General features: G+C 41.0%; 1 protein-coding gene across 8 annotated transcripts in view; it reads left to right on the plus strand.

The window, feature by feature from the left end:
* Positions 1-3,265: 3,265 nt before the first annotated feature.
* ank1b (ankyrin 1, erythrocytic b) overlaps positions 3,266-12,788 on the plus strand; it is a 65,844-nt gene continuing 56,321 nt past the window's right edge. For all 8 annotated transcript variants that reach the window (XM_068573778.1, XM_068573779.1, XM_068573785.1 and 5 more), the window contains exon 1: positions 3,266-4,087. In XM_068573778.1, coding sequence (XP_068429879.1) covers positions 3,962-4,087 — 126 coding nt within the window. In that variant the 5' untranslated portion in view covers positions 3,266-3,961. The remainder of the gene's footprint in view (positions 4,088-12,788) is intronic.

The following is a 12,788-nucleotide window of genomic DNA, read 5'->3' on the forward strand; positions in this document are numbered from 1 at the left end:
AGTTCCCAACAGTCAGTGTATTATTCTATATTTCATTCATGTTTGGTGATTATTATGGAGTAAAGTACTGATGTGGTTATATTGATAATACATATTCTAATATGAGTCTACTCAAGCTTTAGTCTTAATCAAGACCAAGATGGACAAGAAGCTTTGTAAACTGTGAAGGCCAACTGATTTTTCCAAATACCAAAAACAGAAAAACATTGAATTTCTCATTTCATTACACAGCCCATTTAAATGGCTCTGCTTCAGGTAACATAATATGAACATATTTGCTGCATCATTCTCCATATTAATCAGGTCACAGTCTGGCTGGTGGAATCATTTCCAACCCAGAACCAGTATCAATGTTTTCATCAATGATAGATCCCAGCACCATCTGCTCCATGTCATCATTTATATATATATATATATATATATATATATATATATATATATTTATATATATATATATATATATATATATATATATATATAGAGAGAGAGAGAGAGAGAGAGAGAGAGAGAGAGAGAGAGAGAGAGAGATAGATAGATAGATAGATAGATAGATAGATATTGTAAGTGATGTCACCACTCAAATCACCGCTGTTTGCAGATTTATAGTGTAGATTTATGTCATAAAATTATTTGTTTGCATGCCAATTACATGCACGTCCACCAATATCACTATAAACTCCGAGGTGTTGTTATAAATGGCCGAACATTTACGCATATATCAATAAAATGATAAGTGTCTTGAAATGTGTTTCCATTAATAAATTGTTTAATTGGTTGTACGTGATTTTGGCATGTCCCACACACTTTTCTGCTAACTACAGTGTGTGTAATAGACGGTCAAATGATATTCAATCTCTCCAAAAAGGATTTGATTGTATTGTCCACACCAAGTTATTTGATCAAATTAGTCATTTTGATCATGTATATTGTATTTTAATAATCATATTGAACATTTTTCATGTGTCTCTGAAATTGTTGTCCGCCCTCTCTGATGTTTTCAGTCACATTACTAACACGATGTGTCTTTGTTCACTGGAGGTTTAAACAGTGGCATGCTGCAGACTAAGTATTTACACTTATATTTCATAGTTTTCATCATATTATGTGTGTAGTGTTATGTTCGAAATATATTTGTCAAACAGTACACAGTCACTTTGCTAACTGAATCATGTTGCTAACTGAAAGTCCACCATGTGCTCATTAAATGCTAACAAAAATGTGAACTCTGTCAGCAAGTTTTCCATTGCAGGGTGGACATATTTGCATTATTCAGTTATTATCCAAATACTTTTCCCATCAAATAAAATATATTGTTGAGAAAGGGACTAAGTTAATGACTCACTGGACCGATCGTTTTATTATGGTTGATTCATTCAAGTGTCTAAGTCACTGGCCAAATATAAAAATCTGCTTGCCAAAGATCAACTGACACATTACTGAATAAACCGTTATGAGATGATGTTGTGCATGGAAACCCTTTGCTCATTCAATCTTCATGATGTGCACCCAAACTTGAATGAAAACATGCATCTCTTTGAGGGTAATATCTATGTGGAACTTGGAGATCAATCCAGGTTACGTTGACAGCTATTCCACCAGACCATTCAGCTAAGAGGAAATCAAGAGTGTAGTCGAGGCTTTGACATCATTTTGTGACACATATCTCCATACTAATACATATAATAGTATCAGGCACTAGAAAATACAAAGCTGTCACTCAAATGAATAAACCTTGTTTTGTTAAACCCACACACAAACCCACAATTGTACAGAGGCACACTGAGAGTTAGGGTTGTACTATTTGGCAATCCCTCATAAATACTTTCATTGTTGAGGGAATATCACATTTTGAATATTGTCACCACAGTATTGATTTTTACATCCCAGCTTTTGGCCTGAAATGTAGGAATAGCTCTGGTGTTAATCTGTTGGCAGATATGCACCTATGAATATAAAATGTATGCATGGTGTCTTGTTGAAGGCTTTGTTGCACGGTACATCGCAACATCATTCTGCAGAAAGATTATGTTGCAGGGGCGATGGAGGGGTGGGGGGGGGAATAAATGAGACAAAGAGAGAGAGAGAGAGAGAGAGAGAGAGAGAGAGAGAGAGAGAGAGAGAGAGAGAGAGTTGGTTGTCAGTGCATCTTCTCTCTGATGTGGAAAAGCGGGCTAGAGAGAGTACATGCATCATATGACTGGAATAAAAATGTAACTGTGAAGATGACAACAAAGAGATGAGTCATGCACTATCATACTGAATTCCTGATGGGTGTGATTCGATTTTCAGACACAGTTTTGCTCCCATTGAATCATGATACCAATTTAAGTTAATAGGTCGTTAGTGACACTAAGGCTCAAAGTCCTCTTATAATATTTCAGACAATCCTTCCAAATCAAAAAGGTAAACTCGCCGAGCTGTCTGGTGTGGCATGCTTTAACGATAATCCAAAAGACACCGTCCCAAAAGAACAATACAAGTGTCCAAATTGTTCCCGCCCCACTGTGTATCTGGTCACAGAGAAGCAACTGGGGGTCGTGGAGGCCCTCAGTTGTGTTATCACTAGTGGGCCCTATCGGTCGCGGTGCCGATTGAGAGTGGTGAGCGAGGAGTAAGAAGGCCGCTCTGGCAGCACAAAACAGGCACTGAAAAGGTGGGGTCCTCTAGCATGCGGCCGTAACTGGCCACCTCGAATGATATGCATGCAGTTTGCTGCAGCAGAGAGTGAGATTAGCTGTGGACAAAACCAGTGACGCAAAACCAGTGACGCACATTAATTGGAGTTCTTAATAAAAGTTTTAAGTTTGACAGAAATTGGTCTCATGGATATCAAAACGTGGACCAATCACAATCTTTCTGCCTCTGAATTATCACCTTAAATGAATGTTGTCGGTTCATACCGTTGTTTACTCATCTGCTACTGAATTGCGACATCAAACGGCCATGCATGACCTCCCAAAGAAATGGAAAGAGGGAGAGTGGTGGTATGAAAGGGGAGGGAGAGGACATGCAGTTTTCATGAAGCATTCATGTTGTTGATGTTTTTCCCTCTGTCTGCTCCTGACACTACAATAAGAGGGAAGTAGGCTAATGTATGGCATCATGTGGCTTTGCCTTGCCACGTTAACATCAGCCTCCGATAGTCAAAAAGTAATCAAGCTGTACAGAGAGCCATCCAGCACCTAGGCAACGTATATTAGATACAAGAGCATATTTTACGAGCTTCCATCTCTCACTGCTGTTCTTTCTCTCCATCTGTTTTCAGGTGGGAGGTGCCATGGAAAAACCTTGGTCTGAGAGAGGGACGATGCGCGAAAAATAATAATTCCAACGCATTCCTCCGCTTTGTCTGCCTCGTCTTTTGCGCCCCACTTGTGCAGGAGGCAACACCGGCTATTGTGCAAGTAATGCCTTAAGCAGAGAATGAATCCAGACAAGGAGGCAGAGCAGCAGCAAGAGGAGGACATTTGACAGATAAAAAGGGGGAGCTCTGCAGCAGGATCCCCGCCGTGCTGAACACAGGACTGCGTGACTGGTCTGTGAAGGCTGAGCGAGGAGAGAGAGAGAGCCGAGAAGGGAGAAAGGTATGAAAGAAGGGGGAGGGGAGGCAATTCGGCGCAGTGCAAGCTGACTGGTTGAGTAGCAGCCGCGGCACAGGCAGCAGCATCAGCACCACTAGCTGTAGCATCCTTCTTTGTGGCTGCTGGAGGCTGTCTTGTGGCTGCCGTAGCATCAGCATCACCCACATACGCACAGAAAATATCTGGGCACGGACGTCTCCACTGCCTGCCTTATGCGCACACATGTCGTGGTGGCCACCAGAGACGCGGTAGTAAGTGACGGGGCTCGAGGGACAGAGGGACACGGGAAGAGGAACCACTGGTGGCTGTGTAAACCGGAGGAGGGCTGGAGCGACACCGACTAGAGCAGCAGCAGCAGCAGCAACAGTAGCAGCGGCACCATGGCGCAAGCCGCCAAGCAGCTCCGTAAGACCAAGGACCTCGCAGAGGCCGCCGCCCAGGAGCAGCGGGAGAAAGAGGAGGAAAAGATCAAAAAGAGGAATCGGTCCAGGGATCGCAGGCGCAAGGTACGGCCGGCTGTCTCAAGAGACAGGGGAGGTGACGGTGTTTCTTACATCCATCTTTCCCCCTCTACCTGCCTGTCTGTGTCTCTCTCGCCCCTCTCTCTCTCTCTCTCTCTCTCTCTCTCTGCATCTATTGTGCAAGATTGGCGAGGATGCAATTACACATGTGTAATTACACAGTTGGTGTCGTGGCCTCAGCTGGTGAATGTGTTTGTGCGTGTGTTTGTGTGTGCGGGGGATAAGTCAAGCACTTGTGCTCTGGTACAGGTTGTGTTTGCTTGGTCAGATATGTAGGTCCAGGGGGAGGCTGAGGAGGATGATGATGATGATGATGATGGTGGTGATGATGATGATGGGGACCAGTACATGCTGTTGGTTAAATAACAGGTGATGTCAACGTCAGTTTTCTTCCACACACATTTAGGGGCATTCTGTCTTGGTTGCAGCTCATTCATATTAACGCAATGCAAGTTCAGTGCACTGCACTTGCATGCATTTGTATGCATGTAAGCCCTTCACCATTAACATACTCTGCGTGCTCCGTTCTTTTCCACGAAGCTGTGCTGGTCTTAAATTTGGAGTCTTCCCCCATATTACGGGGGTTTCTTTTTCATTGGGGAAGATGTAAAATGGAGGGGGAAGATGGAGGTACACTCTAATAATAGATACAATTTCAACCCATCTTTTTTTTGGGAGGGGGGGGCATGTTTCATGTATTGTTCCATCAGGAATTCCACGCTAATGATATGTGTTGCGCGTATTGCTTGTTGCGTGGGAGATTTACATTTCAATGTGTTGTTACAAACTAGACACGCAGAAAATCCTCCTGTAGGCATGAGATCTCTCTCATCCACGCTTCTGTCACACTTCTCCCCTGCACTCACACTCTGGTTGTGCCTTCAGGTGTAGGTTTTATTGGGGTTGTGCCGCCTTGCTCTCATGCTTGGCGGCACTAAAATAATGCATATTCTATTGTGTCAGGTACTTGTTGAATGGATTTAAAAACCTGTGTGGTTGGGTGTGGGAAATGAGGAGAATGTGAATATTTGTCGGAAAGACTGAAACACAAACAACACAAAGGACGGGAGGGCAAAATGGACTCTGCTTGGGCGCTCATAGAGTGTAATCTCTCATCTGTGGTTGATATTCTTTCAACATAAAACAGATTGTTTGTCGTCACCACAGTGAAGCCCTGGCCATGGTTTGGGAAGCCATGCAGAAGGATTTTGGTAGTTACAATTAAAAAAGAGAAAATATTTATAATAACACATAATCACTTGTGTTACTTGTATATTGTCATTAACGTAGGCCCGATGTAATGTCCTTCATGCACTATTCAGATATCCTTTATATGTTCCTTAAAAATCAAATACCCCAGGTGAAATCATACAATTTGAATAGCATTTTTTTATAGCACAACATGTAGAATCTGATGTTGCGTAATAGTGGATTTTTTGTTTCTTCTTTGTATTTACAACTGCTTCAAATGGCACAAATATTATTTTTTATGAGAATTACATAACTCCATCATTAGGATTACATTTATGGCTGGGTAATGATATTTGACCACAACAACCCAATATCTTGTAGTATAACTTCTCCCGGCTACGAATACCTGCGTTCCATCTCTCTTTTACCCAGATTTTTAAAAAAGTATGGCCATGTGGCACCTGTGGCGTCTGCTAAAAGTCAATGTGGTGGTGGCTTTATTCTACTGAATGCTATCAATCACGTAATTGCTTTTGAATGAAGTCGAAAAAAATTATATAAAGTACTCTATTGGTATCGGTAACACTGTGAGGGTTCCGGTTTTGGCATCGACATTTCTTAGACGGACATAGCATGAATTTATATTGTCATTGCCCTGATTGTTGTGTACTAAGAGTTTGATTTCGCCAACTATATTAATTAAGCTTGACTTGAGATTGCCTCTCAAATATGATTAGGCCGTAATAACTTTGTAGAAGACACCGTCTGGTGATGGATGTGTGTCGAGCATGAGCGATGTTTCTGTACGGGGTCCATTTGGTAATCCCTGCTTGTATTATATATATTCTTTTGTGTTGATGTGTGTTGTGTATTTAATTTACCCGAGTCACCAGACACAAGTGTTTTATTTTTTATAATATTTTTTTAGGTTTAGACTCTTTCTGCTGTTGATAAAATAAACAAATACAGTGTAAATAACTAAAAATGACTACGTGATATGACTATGTAGTAATTTACGACACTGAAAGATTAGGTAACTGAGCAGACAGACACTCCGAGCCAAACAGAATCAAGAATATTCATAATGCTATTTTACCCGTCAGTTGATAGCATTTGATTTGTGAAAGTCTGATTCATTACTGCACTTAGCCAGCCATCCACTGATCTTTTTTCATTGATAATGTTCCCTACCTCGGTTTATTCTACTGTGCAAAAATCAATCGTATGTTAAAGATATCATTAATAGTCATGTATTCATAAAAACTTCCTTTTAGTGTAAAATATGCAAACCCGAGCAAAATTACTTCATAAAATAATATAATGAATTCAAAGTATTCAACACTTGTGCCCTGATAAGCTCGAGCCTCTTTTTTTTCTGATTTCACAGAGATGAGGAAGTGTGTTTTTAAAAAAAAACTAAAACTCTTCTAGTTCATCATCCACATGTGCGATCTAATACATTTAAAGTGCTAAAGTACTGTAACCCTTGTCAGAAGATATGTGACTGAGTACATGTTTTTAAAAGATCGTTATATTTGAATTATTCCGTAACTGCCTCAAGATGACTTAGCGATTATAACGTTTCACTGAATCACTAATTTCGTACCCCTAACCGCGGTGTGGAGACCGTGTGAATCTAACAGTAGTGGTGAGAGCACCGTGTGATCAATATTAGATTCTCAAGCTACGATGGAGTAACCAGAGTTTCCATCCTTTTTTCTTTTCCCTGGCGCGTTTCGAGGTCCTACGATGTCATTGGCGCTCAGACTCGTCTGAAAGCGCGTCAGATGACACACGTGGAAGGAGACGATCAGTTAGGTTGTTTGTCATGGTGAGACCAAAAGCTCAAAGGAGGTCATTTATCTATTTCTGAACCAAAAAAAAACAAGATTTCTGGACTGAAATTGCTTGAAGAGGGGCCATTGCTTGTGTTTATTGTGATTATTATTGCAGATTTGGATGCTTTAGGTCTTAATCTTTCTAAAGAGGTGCAGTATTACTCTGTGGCAGGACGGGAAGGCACCGACAATACAATTTAAAACACTCGGAAGGGATCGAGGAATCATTTTTTTGCTCAGGCTCTTGACTTTTTTTTTTAATGACAAGGAGTTGCAGATTATTTAGTGGTCATGGACAATAGGGTCTGGTATTCATATCAGCCTAATTGGGGGACCGTAGGGCTTATGAAAGTGTCCAAAACACATTAGCTCCTGCTATGTCCATCACTGTACCATTCTCATTGGATTTTCAAGTACAAATAAGCGAAAACTCTCATCCATTTGAATCATTGTTATTATATCGCGTTCAGCATTCAGTGTCCATCTTGCCATCGATGGATTTGACAGCTTGATGCACATTTGATACAGCAATCAAAGTTTGTTGGGAAAATAGATCCTTCTCTGTTTCACTGCTTCGCTTTGAGTGACCTTCCTCCCTCACGCTCACCTCAATCATCAACCACGCCATTGTGTGCCTCTGTTCTGTGTGTATCCCTCTCTGACTCTGTCTTTCTTCCCAAAGCTGCTTGCTGCTATGCTCCCAGAAAGTGTAAGGAAGCGAGTCAAGGAGCCCGAAAGGGACAGATGAGGTACAGACAGGTCTTGATGTTCTGAGGGATATTAATTGGCTCCATTCGATGTAAATCAAACTCGGCAGCATGGTATCTCTCTTCCCTACTCCTCCCTTTGCACAAAGGTCATCCACTAAAGTGCCAACAGTGATCCCATCATAACTCTGGATAGACAGGGCAGTAATGTGGTTAGGGAATCTGAAAAAGAAAGTGCTGCAGCAATCTGCTAGCTCATGCCGGTTGAGGTGCGTGCCGTGCAGCTGCAGAGTCGTGGGTTTGAAGTAGATCAACAACTTTTATCATCTACTTCTGTTCCGCCCTAACGTTCCTGCTTTTTCCCTTCACTCGCATCCGAAAGAGGTCGTTAAATAAGAGTCGTGCCATGCTGGGAAGGGAGGCACTGTAATCAGACCTGGTTGTAAATAACAAGATGAAGGTGGAAACACATACATATTTTCTTCTCAGGACAAAAAAAGAGTAATATTTGTTGTTCGTCACAGAATCAATGCTTTGTGTAATGCATTGTGTCGTATCTGGAAGTGTAAAGCTGAGAGCATAATGCTTGGTTCCCTTGACGGTAATATTTTTGCCTCACTGGCTGTAGCCGATCGCTATGGTCACTTACTGACGATACATTATTGATTACTGGTGTGTGTATGTTGGTAACTGTTGTTTAAAATATGTATCTGACACATTATAATACCAGACTGCTAATGCACACCTTATTTTTCAGAAACTTACTCATGCACTTGAAAGTCCTGGTTTAAAACCATTAAATGGATTAGCTTAAATGATTGATGGGTTATGAAATCAAGTACAACTGCAGAATGCAACTTCTGAAAATTGCCGTGACGCAGTCGGCCAGTGAGAAAACGTATCGTTGTTGGAACTGAAGTATTCCCGGAGTGAAGCGTCTCTCGGCACAAACGATCTGAACACGGAGACCAGCTTGCAAAGAGCACTTCAACCAGACCACAGACCAATGTCATTTTCCATGTTATCAAGTTACTCATTAATTAGTGACAGCTGATAGGATCTACCGCAGGCAACACTTTAAACTGTGAAAGCGATGACCAACTCAAGATAAAATGGCCAACTACTTTGAATCCAACTTTATTTAAAAATGACACATGCTCTTGAAGATTTGGTCTCATGAATTGCAGCAACAGGCTTTTGGCTTTGAATTGCATGAATATAATGCTTTAAACAGGCACATAATAACACAATAAAAGTTGTGATACCATATAATGAGAATGGAATAATGTGAATGAAGAAGGACATGAAAATGCTTGGTCATCTTCAAGTTGCACTCATGATTGTTTGGGTCCCCTTCCTGTTCTCTGTGACCAATGGGACAAACTAATCTGGGACATGAAACCTTTTATTGCAGGGCTTGAGCATGAGGCTCCTTTGGCCTGGCACATTTTCTCTTTTCCTCCAGGCCTGCACTTATTACAATGGATCCAAAGATCTGCTAATGCATAGTGTGCGCTTTTTGTGCACATGTGCACGTGCCTGCTCGCATTCTCGATACGTGTTTTCATGTGTGCATGCGTCCACAGTTTGTGTGTGCGTGAGTGCAATAGCGGGGCTTCAGGGTATCTCATTCCACTTTCATGTAACCTTATGGATACCCAGCACGAATTAGCCCAAACCTTCTTCTGTCCCCTTTCCTTTTCTCCCTTTCTTGGCACAAAACTTTACACAAAACAACACATTCAACAAGATTTGTATTGATGCCTAAGTTTCGTAATTAAAAGTGATATCATAGGCATAAATATATCATTCCACATAATCTTCTGTTATTTGCTTTGGATACAAAGTGACAGATCATTTCGATGGGTTGTTTTATTGCAGGAGAACCAACCATGCACAGCTAGATTTGAATTGATTCACTTCAGGTCAAACAATTTAAAACTACAAAAAGACAGAAGCGTAGAGTATTGTCCTCCTTAAAACGACAAATCTTTATATATTTTCTATGTGACAGCGTTTTAGCGTACACAGGGCCGCACTGATAAAAGACTTTCTACTCAGCGGATATCTGTGACAGTTTCAGTTCCTTTTCTCAGTAAACTAAGCATCCACATATATTGCAGTTGGTTGCAAGTCTACTGTGTTTAAATACAGTCTTGAATGCTGTCCCAGATTGGAAGAAAGACGTGGTATGAAAAGAATACATTGATTCACGGTGTATTTGAGTAGTGAGTGGGAGGAAATGAAGTATGTTTATTTGGTCCCATGAGAGCGGGGCTCTTAAGGACGTGTCCTAGAATCCAAGGGACTAATGCATCAGATTTGTCCTTCTTTGTGCATTTTATTTGGTTCACTTGTGAATTTGTGTCCATAGATGTGCATGGTCCTGTTTGTATGCACTCATTCATTCTTTTTTTTTAATATAATGCGGTCGATGCTGAGTATAGGTGGATTTTGCAGAGAGGCCATACCTTTTTGCGTCGACTTACCCTGGTTACAAGTGACATAAAGGCCTATATCATTGATTAAGTCACATTATTGTCAGAAATGAATCTGACTTGTATTGTGTTTGGTTTTTAAATACATTCATAGGCCTATATTGTTATGATTTTTATAAATATTTAACTTTTACCGGACTTTAACGTAATGGCCCTTTAGTTGTGTGTAGTTGTGTGTACTAATGTGTGAAAGACAAATACCTTACGGTCGCCGAACTTGGGATGTACTAAATGACCTCAGTGGTCAGAAATTGATTTGATGTGCTTTGCTGTTTGGCTTTATTGCAACCCCGGCGCCATTTTCTTCTTATGAACATGCCACACGATAGTTGGACTGTGTACTGACGTTAGCTAAAAAAAATGCTTGCTCCTCCCCAGCTCAAATGTTAAACTCAGCTTATGTTACTTCGTGCACTTTTGTTTAAAGCTGCACTCATGCAATTTTGGCCTTTAGAAATCAGAAAAACATCAAAACAAGCTGACTAATACATACTGGATAGGTTTTATGGCTAACGTGTACCTATGATCAAATGTAATTTTGATTTTCTTTCTGCCCTTTTAGCTATGTTTTGGTCACCACCAACTATTTTAGTCTTTGGCTATGTTGCTTCACCAGATGCAACATAGTCAGCTGCTTTTTAAAATCTGCTTTACTAAATTTCAGGCAGTGCAGGTTATAGTGAAAGCTTTTGCACTGGATCCACTTTCAAAAACATCTTGATAGCCGTCCGGCTGGACGACAGCAATAGGTAGCGTAATAGTTTGGAGTGGTGCGTCTCCGTCCCCTTTGAGGAAAGGGAGGGCTTGATGAACCAAGGTCAAGCAGAGCAAAGCAGCAGTCAGCCCGGCCAGACGCAGCCACAGGCTATGTGTACCTGCCAGCATAGGATTACGGTGCGCATAGGAGCTGCCCATCCATGTACACACCACTACTGAGTGCTTGCTGAGCACCTGCTCTGATAGTGTGTCTGATGTTGCCCCGGATCCGTATACCTGCTTAAACAACACAGGAAGATTTCAGAATAGCGGCGTGATGGCCGATATTTATCATCCCTCACTGAGGGCTTATCTCGGACTCGATTCTGACACACATTTTGATCCGCAGATCAAAGTGATTTTAGATAAGCATGCCGTGTCAGACGCCGTTGATATTTTGAGCGGTATATGCCAAACATTGGTGCTCTTTCTGGCTCTGTACCTGCAATGCTGGTAAATTTGTGTTCTTATAGTGTATGGACAAAATAAACCTGGCCTAAAATCCAATCTAATTAGTAATGCTGACTAAAAATTATTTATATGAATAAATATGTACCAAATAATGTTATTTATACCCAATTCCACAAGCTAACGATCTTCAGAGAATTTGTGTTTTACAGTTATTTGGGGCATTAAGAGAGACCAACCCTATCTGACACTGCATCTTTGTTAAGTTTTAGTTTTTTTTCCAAGCTTAGGACATAAACTGCCACCTTTTAAACTTAAACCATGATTCAGATGTGAGGCTAAAATCATATTTCCTTGTTTGTCAACGTAGTCGGAGAGTCACTGTGCCGATGGCTCATTAGATCAATGTGCAGCCTTTGACTTCCCAACTCATCTAACCGCCTGCCCCTCCTTACAAGGATTGCACAATACAATGTTGTGGGATTTTTGCATCCCAAGCTGCTCCATTTCACATCAAAAAAGTACATCAAAAAGATATAAAAACACATGTTATTTACATAATTATATAGTGTCACGGTTAGGGTGGTTTATGTGTCACTGTTTGGTGTGAGATCAGTGCAGAGTTGGGAAATACCCATATGCATAAGATTTATTTTCCTATACTGTGAAGAGGCAATATTGGAAGTCTCAAACACAAAATCCTCTTGCTGGGTACTGAGTATTCTCAAAAGCGTCTTTTATGTTATGAAATGGGAAACACAAAATAAAATCCCAAATGAAACTTCTGCATTACAGTGTGTTCCGATTAGTTTCACTATGGCCATATTTCAACATTCAAAGCATCCAAATATGTATGTAATAAGCAGTAAAATGCAACCCGTGAACAAACAATCAGAAAAGCCCCCATCCTTCTCGTATAAACAGCTGGATACGTTGCTGTAGTAGCTGACCAAGAACCTGCGGACACGCCTTTCAGCTAGAGCAATTCATTCGCGCCTTCCATAGTGTGACTGACTTCCACAGCAATCAGCCTGTTTAGTTGTGCATGTTGACGCGTTCGGCCTTAAAGTTTCTGCGCGGCTTGTGAGCTGGTATAATTCTCAATACTGTGTATTCTGCATGCACTGGGCCAGGAACCCCCCTTATCGTGACAGTTCAGCGCAAATACACTAACTATTACAGCCTTACAATTGACCTACATACATTATGTAGTACTAAGTTAACTAATCTCGAGTCATTAGCAAAATCAGGATCTGAGGGCCATTAATTTCTAAGAAACATTACAGAA

Source organism: Clinocottus analis, unplaced genomic scaffold (assembly GCF_023055335.1).
Source record: "Clinocottus analis isolate CAN_PGR_092001 unplaced genomic scaffold, fCliAna1.0.p SCAF_13, whole genome shotgun sequence".
NCBI lineage: Eukaryota > Metazoa > Chordata > Actinopteri > Perciformes > Cottidae > Clinocottus > Clinocottus analis.